The sequence below is a fragment of the Pan troglodytes genome, chromosome 20 (assembly GCF_028858775.2).
Source record: "Pan troglodytes isolate AG18354 chromosome 20, NHGRI_mPanTro3-v2.0_pri, whole genome shotgun sequence".
Classification (NCBI taxonomy): Eukaryota; Metazoa; Chordata; class Mammalia; order Primates; family Hominidae; genus Pan; species Pan troglodytes.
This window is the reverse complement of record NC_072418.2, coordinates 44,711,782-44,728,119: the sequence shown is the minus strand read 5'-3', so window position 1 is coordinate 44,728,119 and position 16,338 is coordinate 44,711,782. Positions and strand designations below refer to the sequence as shown.

At 51.2% G+C, this 16,338-nt stretch overlaps 1 protein-coding gene across 1 annotated transcript; it reads right to left on the bottom strand.

The window, feature by feature from the left end:
- Nucleotides 1–1,327: 1,327 nt before the first annotated feature.
- On the bottom strand, nt 1,328–16,047 carry CEACAM3 (CEA cell adhesion molecule 3). The gene is given in 10 exon segments (XM_054673814.2): nt 1,328–1,491; nt 1,766–1,831; nt 2,309–2,340; nt 2,646–2,698; nt 3,733–3,835; nt 4,091–4,097; nt 4,617–4,888; nt 5,274–5,552; nt 14,691–15,050; nt 15,898–16,047. Coding segments are annotated over 10 exon segments (1,302 nt in total). The 5' UTR covers nt 15,962–16,047; the 3' UTR covers nt 1,328–1,425.
- Between the last annotated feature and the right edge of the window lie 291 nt (nt 16,048–16,338).

Here is a 16,338-nt window from a genome sequence, read left to right as displayed (position 1 = left end):
CCACTAAGTTATCAATGGAGTTGTCATCTCTGTTGCCTAGGCCAGCGTGCAGTGGTGTGATCAGAGCTCAATGCAGCCTCAATCTCCTGGGCTCAAGCGATCCTCCTGCCTCAGCCTCTTGAGTAATTGGGACCAAGACACACACCAACATGCCTGGCCTGTGGGAATTTGTCAGAGCATCACCAGGAAACTGACACAAGAGACATCACCTTGTCTCATCTGACGATGTGTGCAAATGAGATAAGGAGTCATTTAGAGCTAAATCCTGATGTAAATTGGCAGGTTGTTTTTCCTACTTCCCATCTCATGGCAAACAACCCTGGGCAATGGCAGAATACCCTCAGGAACCGTGGCTCTGTGCTTTAGTGCAGGGACCAGCCTGATTGTGGGAAGGTGACACCTGGTCTGAGTGAACCTACATGAGATCATTACACTCCCCAGGGCCCTCAGGAGGGACAGAGAACCGCTGGCCCAGGTATGTGGTGGAGCTGCTGGTGAGGCCTGAGTGGAGGGCCCTGCAGGCCAGGGAGAAGAGGAGAGAGGTTGTCCCATTGCCATGGTAGACTGCGTGAGCTTTAGGTGAGAGAGCCCTGTGTCTCTGACCTGGAATCTCCTGTGTGGAGTGAAGGATTGTTCAGTGAGATCCACTCCAGGGGGTAAAGTGGGAACTGATGGGAAACGATGGGCTAGAGTCCCAGGTAGTGTCTGGGAGGATCTTACTCCAGGACTAAATTCTGGGTCTGTCCTCACCTTGATTACTCTGACAGCCCCTCTGTGTGTCCGCTGATATGGGTAAAGATGTCCTGAGCACTGGCCTTTTGGACAGAGAAGAAACCCAGTGGCCAGGGCTACGCACCGTGGGTCCCTGGGGCAGTATGAGCACAGCCGAGCGCTCAGCTGGCTGGGCAGGGCTCCTGTGAATCCCACCCTTTCCTGTGTAGGGTCCACCCCAGCCTGACTCCCAACCCCCTATTTCTGCCTCCCAGGGAAGAGAGACTGGGGTTGAAATAAGTTGGAGATGACATTTTCCTTGTGTGACCCAGGAGAGAATGGATATGGAGTTTCAGGCGAATTTTTGCTAAGTTCCCACTAGCAGAAAAACAGCTAATGAGAGGAAGGGTCCCCTTTATTCAGATCCTTTCCAAGTGACCCCAGGTGGGCCACAGGCCCATTCACTTTCCCTGCAAGCCTCCACTTTCGGCGGTGATGAGAGGCCTTTGTCCTGACCCACCCAGGGCCTAGGGCAGGCTGTCGAGGTCTCCAGATATTCATCAGGGACCCCCATCCCTCCCTGTCCCCAGACCCCAGTGTCTTCTCAGGACTCATAGCTGGTTCTCTGGCTCAGGCTTCATGTCCTTCCCCATCCCCAGAGCTGGGGGCCTCGGGGACTCTCCATCAACCCACAGGAGCAGCTCCTGGAGGAAGCTAAGAAGCCACTTCTGCTTTGTGGTCCATCCGGCAGTAAATGTTTGTGTCATGTTTTAGCAATTCCTGTAAAAACAGAGAAGAGGCCTGGATCCCTCTAGTCTCCTCAGAACAGGGTGTGGCGTCTCCCAGCCTCTGGGCCCATCCAGGGCTGCTCTGGGGCTGAACCTGGCTGTGCTCAGGGGGTTCCTGCTCCCAAGCCCCTCCCTCCTCTGCTCGCCACCCCCGTTCTTATTTTCACAGCAGTTTCCTGAATCTCAGAGCTCAGCCGATGCCAGTAGGGGAAGATCCTGGGTCCCCTGGGGCCTGTGGGACCAGAACATCCATGGCCCACACTCACCTCATAGATGGAAGCTGCTGTCCTGGGGTTGGGTAGGGGGGCCTGGGCAGTGGAGAGAGGGGACATCTGTGGACAGGGAGGGAGGGTCATGGAGGCCCAGCCTGGAAGTTTCCTGTCTCTGATTGGCCAGGATTTACTTCTCTGTGTCTACTTCTGGTCATTTCCCCTCAGGAGTGACCAGCTCTGCCCCTGAGCTCAGCCTCCCAGTGTGGACACAGCACCCTGACCCTTTTCCTGGCTGGGCCCACCCTGCACCCTTGTTAATGTGGACCCCTGACTGATGGTCCCAGTGTCCACTCTGCACCTGCTGCACTCCAGGGGTCTCCTCAGGTGATGGAGAGTCCCGGGGAGGGGTCAGCACAGGGTGTGGGTGGTCCTGACCCTGTAGGGAGGCTCAGCTCCTGGCCAGGGCAGGGCTAGCCTTGTCCTGTGTGTTTTGGGGGAAGGTGGGTCTGTTCTGTGCTGGGGGGCTGATGGCCCCTCTGCCCAGAGCCTGCACAGCTGAGACCCCAGTAGAAAGGGGCTGGAAGGGGACAGGCTTACCGAGAAGGCAGAGCTGTGGGAGGGACCACGGCCTGGAAACAGAGACAGGAGTGAGCAGCAGGGTGGGAGGAGAGCCTTATCCCCTCCCCAGGAAGGCGTAGGGGGTCCTCAGCTCTAAGATACCTGAGCAGCTGAGGTTGGGGAGGTGACCCATGACCCAGAACCCACAGGTGAGGGCTGACCCAAGCAGTTGGGGTCCCCTGTGTGATGTTTTATGAGATCCTCCTTGCAGCCCCCGGGAAAGGATCAGAGTCTGCCTGGCAGTGACTGGCAGGAGCGGACACTGTGGGGCTGTCCTAGGGGTTCCCAGCCACACCTGGGCTGAGAGGACACTCACCAGGGGCAAGGGCTTGGGGCTGCTGCTCCTTGAGGTCACGCTGGATGCTGGTTCTAGGAAAGGTCAGGGTCATTTGGGAGGGTGCCAGGTTAAAAGCCACAACTTTGGAGTTCGAACAGGGGACAAGAAGGGAACCCCATTTTCAAGGATGGGCATGGAGACCTCCTGTCTCCCTCAGGTTTGTGTTAGGGGGAACCCAGCAGAGGGGAGTTGAGGAAAGGCTTTAGGAAGCCACATCTGTCCTGAGCAGAGGGGAAGGACCCTCAGGCAGATGCCGGGCCAGGAGAACATTGACCCAGGGACCCAGGAAAGGGACTGAAGACCCAAGGAAGGAAACAGACCATGAGGGTTTGCCTGAGAGGAAGGGTCAAGTCCCCAGAGGCAAAGCAGGGCCACGTGTGCAGGACACAGAGGGGACCGCAAGTGTCTTGGATTCTCCTGGAACTCAGTGTCCCTGCTGTGGCCAGACCCTGCACTCAGGGCTGGTGATGCTGAAATGGGACAGTGTCCTTGTCCTCTCTCTCAACCCCTTGGCAAGAGACACAAAGGAAGCTCCAGGACATGCTGTTCTGAGGCCTAGGTTCTCCCATCTCACACCTCAGGGCCTATGGTTACCACATCAGCCATGGGGGGCACTGACCCCACCCAGTCTGTCCAGGTTGGTCCACTCCCCATTGTGTGATGGTGCCCAGGATCTGGAGCCTGCAAATCCCCCTCACTGTGTGGATGGATTCAATGAACAATGGGAGGTACCAAGTACAGAGCACGCCCTCCCTCCCTCCCTCCCTACTTCCCTCCCTCCTTCTCTCCCTCCCTCCAGGCAGCTGTGGCTTTGCTGTGTGAGGGAACTAGGGCCACACTCAGGGGTGGGGCCTTAATTGGGCCAAATTCACAGAGGAGGAAGCTGTTGAGGCAGCAACCCAGGGTCAGGAGCTGACGAGGGAGGAGCCGTGGAATAAGAGGGAAGGATCCCTGGGGACTTGGGAGGCCGTGGAGAGCCTGGCCCTGAATACAGGACAAGGTCTCCTTTCTTTTGGCCTGGAGTCAGCCTAGGGGGTGGGAGAAGGATGGGAAAAAGCTGTGGTACCTTCCAGTTTTGGCAAGGAGCAGGAAACACACCAGGGCGGCCACCAGCGCCACTCCGACCAGGACCCCGGTCACGATGCCGGCGATGGCCCCCACAGGAAGGCCTGGGGCATTTTCTTCTGCAGAAAGAAGAAGGCAAAGGGGATAGAGGCCCAAGTCTATCCCAGAGGAAACCACAGGGGCCTTGCAGGGAAGGTGTGCAGTCAGGGAAGAAGGAGATGCCATGGGGCCTGAGTGTAGTCTCTTGTGTTGTCCTCATCACGGATTCCCTTGCTTTCCATGGTGGCAACATTTTCTGCAGGCTTGACACACTGGGCGGCACCAACTCATACGTTCTCCCAGAGGTGCCTGCACCTCACCCTGCTCCTGTGCCTTTTAGTCCCTCCTTCCTCTTGCATCATGCCTCTTCCCTCTGTTTCTCCTTTTCCATCCCATGACACTCACAAAGGGCAGGCCCTTGGCATCAACTCAATGCTGATAAGCAGGGATGATGTTCATTGACTGTTTTCAGGGGCCTTCCATGTGCCAGTTCCAGTGGGCACCAACCCACCTACAACTCATCTCATCCTTACATCACCTTGAGGGAGAGGGGGCATCACCCCCAGCTGCAGAGTTAGAATCTGAGACTTAAAGCACCTCAGTAAGTCAAGGAAGGTCACAGAACTTGTAAGTGATAAAACAAAATTTGTACAACATTCCAGGCTGGCCCCAAGGTCAGCTGTGAGAAATCAGAACAACAAGGGGAGGAGGGGTCCTGCAGAGGTGGAGTGAGAGGGCTCAGGGTAGAGTTTGGGATTTGCTTGTGTCCAAGACACGGGCTGGGAAATAAATTTCTAGGCTCTTTCAGAAAACTGAGTGGCTTTACCCAGGGCTCAGGGCCTATGCTCCAGGGATCCACTTAGCAGAGACTGTGATTATCTTGACTGTGATTGTACTGAGGCCAGTGGCTGAGTTATGGGCGAGGCAAGCATAGGATCCACTCTTCTCCACTGCGATGTTGGGGATAAAGAGCTTTTGTGTGTGTTGCTGGAGCATTCCACTGACAAACCAGGAGTACTGTGCAGGTGGGTTAGAGGCCATGTGGCAGGAGAGGTTGAGATTTGCCCCTGGATGGTAATAGGAGTCTGGGGGGGAAATGGTGGGAATGCCCGGTCCATCTGGAGCAGCGAGAATAAAGTCATAGATGATATCATCAAAGGGAAGGGGAAGCTCCTGGTCTGTGGAAGAGCCACAGTGTCCCTGTGAGCCAAGTCACAACCTTGAAGTCCTAACGAAACCCAATCTGTCCACTGAGTCTGGGTCTGAGATATTCACCTGTTTCTCCCTTCACAGGCTGTGGACCCTGAGCCTCCCAGGACAGGAGCAGCCTCTCCCCTTCTATTCTTGGTCAAGGCTGGGTCTGCCCAGGTTTGCTCGGGACAGGAAGTGATGGCCAGCCTGGGTGAGAGTCTGAGTCCCTGGACTTGAGAGGGACTGAGAGGCCTGGCCTCTGGCTGTGTGGATTTGGGCTGGAAGCCTGGGCCACAGAGGAACAGAAGATACAGAGGACATTCAGCGTGACTGGGTCACTGTAGCTGGCACCCACTGGGTTCGGTATTTCACACTCATAGGGTCCTGTGTCATTCCTTGTGACACTGAGTAGAGTGAGGGTCCTCTTGCCATTGGACAGCTGCAGCCTGGAACTGACTGGGAGGCTCTGACCATTTACCCACTACAGGCAGGTTGTGCTGTGAATCTCAGGTTCACAGGTGAAGGCCACAGCATCCTTGTCCTCCACGGGGTTGGAGTTGTTGCTGGAGATGGAGGGCTTGGGCAGCTCCGCTGTGCAGAAAACAGAGAGAAGATTGCCCTGTGTGGCACCTGTGATTCCTCCACAGGCATATTTTAATCAGAATCAACATCTCCTATTCTTTGGCCAACTCCACTCCTTAAAAGACCAAGACAGGGCCGGGTGCGGTGGCTCACGCCTGTAATCCCAGCACTTTGGGAGGCTGAGGCGGGTGGATCACGAGGTCACGAGATAGAGACCATCCTGGCTAACATGGTGAAACCCCGTCTCTACTAAAAAATACAAAAAATTAGCCAGGCATGGTGGCAGGCGCCTGTAGTCCCAGCTACTTGGGAGGCTGAGGCAGGAGAATGGTGTGAACCCGGGAGGCAGAGCTTGCAGTGAGCCGAGATCGCACCACTGCACTCCAGCCTGGGCGACAGAGTGACACTCTGTCTCTCAAAACAAACAAGCAAACAAACAAACAAACACACAAACAAAAAAAGATGAAGACAGATGTGTGTGTCACAGACAGATGCATGACCGTCTGAGGGCTCAGAGACTGTGAGGCTGCCTGCCTGTGAAAGAAGCAGAGACTTTCTCAACTGTGAATTAAGCAGCAGCATTGGGTGTTGGACAGACACAGGACCAGGAGTCACATCCCCTGGCACCTCTCCTGTTCCTTCCCTGATGGCTGACTGCCTGGCTGACCTTGGGGTCCTCACCTGGAACATGCTGGTGCTGAGGTCTCAGAATTACAAGGTGAGGTTATTCTTTCCAGGTATATCATGGTGACTGACATGAGACAGTGAGTCAATAAAAGGTATAGTAGAAGGCCGGGTGTGGTGGCTCACACCTGTAATCCCAGCACTTGGGGAGGCCAAGGTGGGCAGATCACCTGAGGTCAGGAGTTCGAGACCAGCCTGGCCAACATGGCGAAAAACCCAGTTTCTACTAAAAATACAAAAATTAGCTGGGTGTGGTGGAGCATGCCTGTAATTCCAGCTACTCCGGAGGCTGAGGCAGGAGAATCACTTGAACCTGGGAGGCAGAGGTTGCAGTGAGCCGAGATTACACGACTGCACTCCAGCCTGAGTGACAGAGCAAGACTCCGTAACAACAACCAACAAACAACAACAACAACAACAACAACAGGAAGAGTAGAATCCCAACTTAGAAAGAGGGAGGGGACATGCAGGAGCTGGTGGCTTTGGAGCAGAACCGTGTTCTCTGTCCTCAGTCCTTAATGTGTTTTCTCCTCCTGCAGAGGGCAGGTGAGGACTCCGTGGAACTTAATAAGAAATACATATGAACGTTTGCAAATGCAGAACTGACTGGTGGAAAGAGGGAGCATGAAGCTGCTGGCAATCTGGCCCTCATGGACTCTGTGTGTTTGATGGATATGAGAGAGACATTTGGGAAGAATCTTTGCAAATATTTTCTCCCATTGGACATTATGTTAAGTGAAAGAAGTCAGTCGTACAAGGACAACTACTGTACGGTTCCACGAATACGAGGTCCCTAGAGTAGTCAAACTCATGGAATCAGAGAGTAGAATGCGGACCGGGTGCGGTGGCTCATGCCTGTAATCCCAGCATTTTGGGATGCTGAGGCGGGCGGATCACCTGAGGTCGGGAGTTCCAGACCAGCCTGGCCAACATGGTGAAACCCTGTCTCTACTAAAAATACAAAAATTAGCCAGGTGTGGTGGCATGCCTCTAATCCCAGCTACTTAAGGAGGCTAGGGAGAATTGCTTGAACCTGGGAGGCGGTGGTTGCAGTGAGCCAAGATCACACCATTGCACTCCAGCCTGGGTGACAAGAGTAAAACTCTATCTAAAAAAAAAAAAAAAAAAAAAAAGAAGAAAAAAGAATAAAAGAGCAGAGTGGTGATTTCCAAGGGCTGGCAGGGAGTTGTTCCTTGGGTGTGCAGTTTCAATTATGCAAAATATGGAGGTTCTAGAGATCTACTGTACAGCTTGGTGTCTATAATTAATAGAGTTTGAGTATCTCTTATGCATAAGAGCAAAAGTGTTTTGGATTTCTAATTATTTTTTATTTTGGAATATTTGTATTACAAGTATCGGTTTAGCATCCCAAATCTGAAAATCTAAAATTTCAAAATGCTCCAGTGAGCATTTCCTTTGAACATCATGCCAGTGGTCAAAAAATTTTGGATATTGGCACATTTTGTATTTTGGATTTTTGGATTTGGGATTCCCCATCTGTAATAGTCCATTTTGCCCTTAAAAATTTGTCAGGAGTTTAGACAAAGGAGTTATGATCTCACTATAGTGAAAAAAAAAAAGAAATTTGGGGGAAATTAATTTTTTTTCTATCAGTGGAAATTATTATTAATGGTCGAAAGGTCTGAGGTCAATTGGTTGCTGTAGCATTTCTCTTGATAACATAATAAGGTTTAGGTCTGCTAAATGCTGAAGACCAGCATAATCATGTTAAGCTCAAAGAAAGATGCTGACTTTGGTTTGAAATCAGTGACTCTCTGGGTAGAGAGAGAATTGTGAGTCCTGTTAGGAAGACAGAACTGGTCAGAGGGAAAGTCTGAGATGTCTCAATAATACACAGAGAAGAAAAATACCAAATTAGGAGATGTGATGTGTGTATGTCAGTAAATGTGGAAAGAGCCCTCACCTCAATTTCCTGTGCAGAGTTAGGCAAAATAGGAAGGGGCCTAAACAGGCATATGAAACACCTTCCTCCTTTTCTTTAGGCCTCAGGAAACACAACTAGAATTTGATTAAATTAGCCCGAATTGGGCAGAGTCTAAGTGAGATGCCGGTGGCTTGTGCATCTCCCCACCCGAAGACCCCATCTTATGATAATGGCATCATCACGAGGGACACAGGTGTGTGTGGAACAGGCAGTGGGCCCATCAGACAGCACAGGGCTGGCCAGCTCCACCTGGTCCCAGGAACCACCAGTATTCCCATTACATGTATGTTACAGCCTTTGTAGTTGTCCCACAAGTACAAAATATAAAATATGCCATTGTCAATACAAAATATTGAATGTGAAGTTGAATATGCTTTTCCACTTTTTTTCCCCACTCTTTTTTTTTTTTTTTTGAGGCAGAGTTTTGCTCTTGTTGCCCAGGCTGGAGTGAAATTGCGCTATCTTGGCTCACTACAACCTCTACCTCCCAGGTTCAAGCAATTCTCCTGCCTCAGCCTCCTGAATAGCTGGGATTATAGGCATCTGTCATCATGCCTGGCTAATTTTTTGTATTTTTAGTAGAGACAGGGTATCATCATGTTGGCCAGGCTGGTCTCGAACTCCTGACCTCAGGTGATCCACCCGCCTCAGCCTCCCAAAGTGCAGGGATTACAAGCATGAACAACCACGCCTGGCCTTTTCCCACTCTTCTAAAACTTTGCTGTTTCAGGCCGGGCATGGTGGCTCATGCCTGTAATCCCAGCACTTTGGGAGGCCAAGACGGGCAGATCATGAGGTTGGGAGGTCGAGACCATCCTGGATAACACGGTGAAACTCCGTCTCTACTAAAAATAGAAAAAATTAGCCGGGCATGGTGGCGGGCGCCTGTGGTCCCAGCTATTTGGGAGGCTGAGGCAGGAGAATGGCGTGAACCCAGGAGGCAGAGCTTGCAGTGAGCTGAGATAGCATCACTTCACTCCAGCCTGGGGTACAGAGCGAGACTCCTCTCAAAACACACACACACACACACACACACACACACACACACACAAAACTTTGCTGTTCAGTTTTGGAAGTTTCTACTGACACACCCTCAAGCTAAAGATTCTTTCCTCAGCTGTGTCCAGGCTACCAGTAAGCCCATTGAAGGCATTCTTCATTTACCTTACAGGAGGGTTTCTTTTTTTATCTCCAGCATTTCTTTTGGTTCTGTCTTAGAATATCGATCTCTCTGCTTACATCACCCATCTGTTCCTGCACGGGGTCTACTTTTTCCATCATAACCTTTACTGTATTAACCAGAGTTGTTTTAAATTCCCGTTCTGCTAATTTCAACATCCCTGCCACATTTGAGTCTGGTTCTGATTGTTGTTCTGAGTTTCAAATTGCATTTTTTTTGTTTTTGCCTTAGTCTGTCTTGTGCAGTTTTGTTGAAAGCCAGACATGATATTCTGGGTAAAAGGAACTTGGGTGAGCAGGTGTTCAGTGACGCTGTGGTGAGTGTGGGGAGGGAAGGGTTCTGTGGTCCTGGATGAGGTCTGCAGCCTGGGCTGTGAACTTCATAAGTAACTCTCTGTATTTTTGCCCCCTTAGGTGGGACATGATGGCTACAGGGGGCTGGAGTTGGACATTTACCCACTGCCAGGCCAGTTAGGCTCCCATAAAACCCCAGCAGGTCAGGCTCTGGTAAAAGTTTCTCTTAAAGGCAGCTGTTGCTAAGAAGAATAGAATTCACGGAGATCTTTCCAAATAGTTCCTTTCCCCTCCCGCTTCAGGAAGGAGGAGGGGATCTTTGTTGCCTATTCACTATGAGAATCTGGTAGCTCTAGGAGTTAAGACTCACAAAAGAGTCCCTCCTTGTCCCAGCCCCAAGATTGATCCCTCCCCTGGAGTGTTTAGTTTAACTCTGGGGCATGTCCACGCTGAGCCTCCAGCAATTTGTCAGTTACAGTTCAGATTTCCGACCCCAGCGCTGGTTCTGCAGGGTTTCTGTCCCTGGGCTTCTGCCCAGGTGAGGTGTGCTGCTCCATCTTTGCCTGTCGGTCTCTCCAATATGCGGGGCAATTAACACCGAGGCCTAGCTTCTCTGAGGGATCTAAAAGAGTTGTTGATTTTTCAGTTTGTTCAGTTTTATACTTGTTGTTATAACTGAGTGACAGATTTCAAGCTTCTTACATGCCAAATTGGACACCAGAAGTCTCTAGGGAATGACTGGAGGATGGGAGCCCCATAGCTGAATGAGGGTGGAGTCGGGAGGGAAATGGGTGAAATGAGCCATGAGCTTTGGGGACTGCAGACCTCTCCTCTTGCCTCTGACCCCTGGTGAGTCATTGTAGAGAGTGAAACCACTTTTGCAAAGATTAAGATGGCGAGAGTAAGCTAGCATGGCTGACTTCATCTGGCTTCTAGCCTCAGGGTGGCTGTCCTTGCTCATTCCTGGGCACAAGCCAGGCTAACCAAGGGAAAAATTCAGTGTATAGTTTAACTTTGAAGCAAGGATGATTATAGTCCCTCCCTAAAACTAACTCCCTCTTTGTCAAGGATTGCCTTTGTAAACTAATGAAACATTACGAGATTAGCATTATGGGAGGGTCACAAGATTTGTGACTTCCCTAATTGCTCCCATAGATAATATCACTATTGTAGAACCTGAGATTGGTCTTTTGAGATGTTTCTCAGACTTTTGCATTCTGGCAACTGACTGACTCCACCTGGACCGTGACCCATGATTCAGTGGTCTTGTGGCCCCCACTCAGAGGCAGTTTCAGCACACCAGGATCAGTTGCCACATCCCTATGATTTTATCCCCAACCAATCAGCTTTCCCCATTCCCTAGTCCCCTGCCATCAAACTATCCATGAAAAACTCTAACCTCAAGCCTCCAGGGAGGCTGATTTAAGTAATAATAAACTCTTGTCTTACTGTTTGGCTCACTTAGCATTAATTAAACTCTTTCTTGACTGCAATATCGTGGTCTCAGTGAATTGGTTTTGTCTGTGCAGTGGCAGGAAAAACCTGCTGGGAAATTACAAGAGTAGGTGGAGGAGTCGCTCGTCCCTGTCCTGTGGCCTTTTCCACATGTTGGCCTCAAGAAGGGAAAGAGCCCTGGGTGGGGACACAGTGGAAGCTCGTTCTCCTGGTGGCCTGGGGACACTGGCTCATGATGAAGCCTGGCAGGGGCTCTGATCCAGCTGATTTCTGTGCCTTTTTTTATTGCCCCGGAGGTGGGCCAGGCCACAGTGTGAGTGGGAAGGGAACAGAACAGCCAGTCTTGTTAGAGGGAGTTCCTGGGGAAGACCTAAGGGTGGAGGAAGCTGTGCAGGGCAGGGGCATCCTCACTGGTGTGAAAGGGGAGGAAGATAAGAGACAAGGGGTAGCAGAGATAGCCAGAGATTACATCACAGTGAGCTGTGGGGACTACGGTGACCTCAGAGACCCCAGGGACCAGGAGACCCCTGGTTATTCTAGAACCAGTGTAGGGACCAGCCCCACAGGGTCGGTGGGTCTCTCCCCATGTGTGGAGACGAGAGAGTGTAGAAATGAAGACACAAGACAAAGAGATAAAAGAAAAGACAGCTGGGCCCGGGGGGATCACTACCACCAATGCGCGGAGACCGGTAGTGGCCCCGAATGTCTGACTGCGCTTTTATTTATTAGATACAAAGCAAAAGGGGGAGGGTAAAGAGTGTGAGTCATCTCCAATGATAGGTAAGGTCACATGGGTCATGTGTCCACTGGACAGGGGGCCCTTCCCTGCCTGGCAGACGAGGCAGAGAGAGAGAGGAGACAAAGAGAAAGACAGCTTATGCCATTATTTCTGCATATCAGAGACTTTTGGTACTTTCACTAATTTACTACTGCTATCTAGAAGGCAGAGCCAGGCGTACCGGATGGAACGTGAAGGCGGACTAGGAGCGTGACCACTGAAGCACAGCATCATAGGGAGACGGTTAGGCCTCCGGATAACTGCGAGTGGACCTGACTGGTGTCTGGCCCTCCACAAGAGGTGGAGGAGCAGAGTCTTCTCTAAACTCCCCCGGGGAAAGGGAGACTCCCTTTCCCGGTCTGCCAAGTAGCGGGTGTTTTCCCTTGACACTTACGCTACCGCTAGACCTCTGTCTGCCTGGCAACGGGTGTCTTCCCAGGCCCTAGTGTCACCGCTAGACCAAGGAGCCCTTCTGGTGGCCCTGTCTGGGCATAACAGAAGGCTCGCACTCTTGTCTTCTGGTCACTTCTCACTATGTCTCCCCAGCTCCTATCTCTGTATGGCCTGGCTTTTCCTAGGTTATGATTATAGAGCGAGGATTATTATAATACTGGAATAAAGAGTAATTGCTACCAACTAATGATTAATGATATTCACATATAATCATATCTAAGATCTATATCTGGTATAACTTTTCTTGTTTTATATTTTATTATACTGGAACAGCTCATGTCCTTGGTCTCTTGCCTCGGCGCCTGGGTGGCCTGCCGCCCACAAACCAGGACCAGGGAGACCTGAAAACCTTCCCACAGATGAGCTGTGCCAGAGTCCCATGAGATGCGGTTCTTGGGGTGGCTTTAGGGGCAGGGGTTAGAGGAATGCAACAAGGATCCCGGCCCCTGGAGGGACAGGAAACAGATGTGGCCAGAACCTTATAGGATTCTGCATCCAAGATCCGGTCTCTGAAGAGTTTAAGAATTATTCATCATTCATTCCTTCCCTCCTTCGTCAGAGAACTACTGAGTGTGTGTCTCTCACTGGGCCCTGCGCTGGTGCAGGGTGTGAGTGGGGAGTGTTTTATCCTCTTGTGGGAGTGTCACTGACACATCAGGAAACACAGGATTTCAGGTCGAGTGAGGGCAGTGGTGCGCATCTGAGAGGGAGGCCCAGACATTCCTGGCACTGACTCTGTTGACACAAGGGATTTAGTTCTAGGTTAGGCTAATGTGTTAGGCTATTTTTTGTTACTATAAGGAAATGTCTGAGGCTGGGTAATTTATAAAGAAAAGAGATTTAATTGATGCAGGGATCTGCAGGCTATACAGGCATGGCACCAGCGTCTGCTCGGCTTCTGGTGAGACCCAGCAAGCTTACAATCATGGTGGAAGGAGAAGGGGGAGCAGGTGGTGTCATGTGGCAAAAGCAGGAGCAAGAGAGAGTGTGGAGGTGCCACACACTTTTAAAGAACCAGATCTCCTGTGCACTCAAAGTGAGAACTGGCTTGTCACCAAGGGGATGGTGCTGAGCCACTCATGAGAAACAGCCCCCCATGATCCGATCGCCTCCCACCAGGCCTCACCTCCAACGTTGGGGATCACATTTCAACATGAGATTTGGAGAGGATAAACATCCAAACTATATCAGGAAAAATTGATTAATTTTCCATTTGCCCCTTACTCTCCAGACCAAAACCTCCCCCTCTGAGATGTGGATGCCCAAGAAAAAGGAAAGAGAACTTAGGACCGGTCTCAGGTCTGCAGATGTCTAATAATAACGCCAGCCGCCCCCTGGTGGAGAAGAGGCAGCTGGGGCTGCAGAGAGACCTCGTGTGACTCTAATCTGACACCTTTGACTTGTGTGACCCTAGTCGGTGACTGTGTCTCCCTGTTCCTCAATTTTTTTTCAATAAGTAGGATAAGTGCTATTTGGCTGTGAGGTTGTTTGTGAATTAATCTCAAAATATTTACAATTACTTGACCTCAGCTGTGTATAGAGGAGCTGCCCAAATGAACAGCATCTATGCTTATTTGCCTCCAAAAGAGAGGTCCCTGAGTCTGATCCCTTGCGGAAAAGGAGCTGCTGGGAGCATCTTCTCTCTTCTTTTCCTCCCCCTGGGGATACTGAACTTCCCATGGAGTCATCTAAGTTCCCCTGGGCAGTGGGCTCATGCCCTAGTAATCTTGTCCATCTGTTCACCCCATGCTGAGTCTCAGGTGAAGGATGAGGCCCTGTCCTTGCCCAGAAGAGGTTCTTGGGGCTGGACCCTGGCTGGTGACCAACTCCAGGAGCCACCACCCTCAGACAGCTGGTAAATTCTTGCTCCCAGTCAGCCCTGCCCAGGAGGCCTCACTCAGCCCTGGCACAGGATCCCTAGGGTCCCCAGGGTCACCTGGAGTCAGGAATCTGGGACAGGGATTTGCACAGGGGCTCAGTTCTGGGAAGAGTTGAGCTTCTCTCTGAGAATCCTAGGGGGACCCCTCAGGCCAGGCCCTGATCCAGTTCTCCAGGGTCTTTCTTAGGGTCAGGTCCATGGGGAGACCATGGGGTTCTTTTCTGACACTGACCTTGCCCTGCTGAGTCCCCCCATCAGACTGTCCTTCCTCTGCAGCGAGTGTCTGCAGGGTCTGGATGCAGGAAAGGAATTCTGATCTGTGGAAGTTTATCTCCCCCATGTGTGTCCTGCACTAAATGTCCAAACCCTGATACAGGATGTAATGCAGAGAGGGCCACAGGCACAGCCCAGGCCTGACAATCCCATATGTGGGAAGTAGAACTGACCCCCAACACCCAGAGGTCATGTGGAAATACTCACGGTATACATGGAACTGTCCAGTTGCTTCTTCATTCACAAGATCTGACTTTATGACTTGTAGGGTGTAGAATCCTATGTCATTCTGGGTGACATTCTGGATCAGCAGGGATGCATTGGGGTATATTGTCTCTCGACCACTGTATGCGGCCCCTGGGGTAGCTTGTTGAATTCCTACTGCATATGCTACAATTAGACTGTTGCCATCCACTCTTTCCCCTTTGTACCAGGTGTAGCCAAAAAGATGCTGGGGGAGATTGTGGACAAGTAGAAGCACCTCCTTCCCCTCTGCGACATTGAACGGCGTGGATTCAATAGTGAGCTGGGCACTGGTGGGCAGGTTCCAGAAGTTTAGAAGTGAGGCTAGAAGGGAGAAAGCATCAGTCAATATTGGGACCCATGTATTGGGATGGAAAGATGGGGCCCTGGGTCCTGAGAGAGTCTCTTCACCCTTCAGCCTTGGAGAGTGTGTGTGTGTCCCACTTGGTCAAGGTCAGTAGTGTGACCTTTCTTTCTTCAGCACCTCTGACCTTGGCATTTTCCTGTTTGGAATCCCCTTCCCCAGGGGTTTGCATGCCTCCCTCCCCACTGCCCTCAGATCCTGCTCACATTAGGGCATCCTTGGGAGACCCTTCCCCTGACACCTCCTCTAGAGACCCTGGGTCTTCCCTTTCTGACCTTTTTCTGCTCTGTTCCCTCCAGGGCTCTTGTCAACACCTGACCTCACATTCTAGATCTCTTTGGGTATCTGTCTTCATCTCTGCGAGAGTGTAAGCTCTTTGAACACAGAGACTTGTCTGATATTTGTTGTACACCAGTGCCTAAAATTTGATTGCAAATACTCGTGGATGAGTTAAGGAGTGGTGGTTATTTTGCAACTTGTGGTTGGTGGTCAAGGACAGGGTTTAGTGCCCTGGTTATATTTTTATTTAAAGTATCACCCTGATGTAATTCTTATTCTTATCATTTTCTAATTGTAGTGACCAGTAATGATTAACTTGGAAAACATGATCAATGGATTTTCCTCCCTCTTATCAGTCCCAGTTCAATGTGATTGTCTTGTTGTGACCCGTGTCCCTCTCTGATGGTCTCTCCCCTGAGGCTTCAGCAGAAGCCTTCTGTCCCCTATCAGAGCCCCATCCTCCCCAGGAGACCCCAGCAATTCTCTGTGATCCCTCCTCTTGCCCACTCCCAGGAATCCTCCACTCACCTGTGAGCAGAAGCCCCTGCCAGGGGATGCATTCTCTGTGGGGAGAGGCTGAGGGGGGCCCCATGGTCTCTGCTGCCTGCTCTTTCCTCCTCTGTGGAAAAGAGCCTGGGCTCCAGGAACGCTGTAGTCAGGGCTGCTGTGACTTAGGCTCTGCTGTCCTTCCTCTTTCCATGCTGAGCCTCCTCCCAGGGCAGGAGCACTTTCTAGGGTCATGGGTGAAGCTCTGCCCAGGTCACCTCTCTGTCCCGTCCCCTCTCAGTTTTGCCTCATTTTCTCTTCTTCCTTTCTCCCTTCTGTCTACATTTGAGTTCCCCAGACCAGGCTCTGAGAAGCAAGGCTTATTTGGATCCCTGTTTCATAACAGGATGACCCTCCCTCCCCAGCGTGGACCTCTGCTATGCCTTGGCCTTGGGTCTGTCAGCACCATGCAGAGTCCCTGGG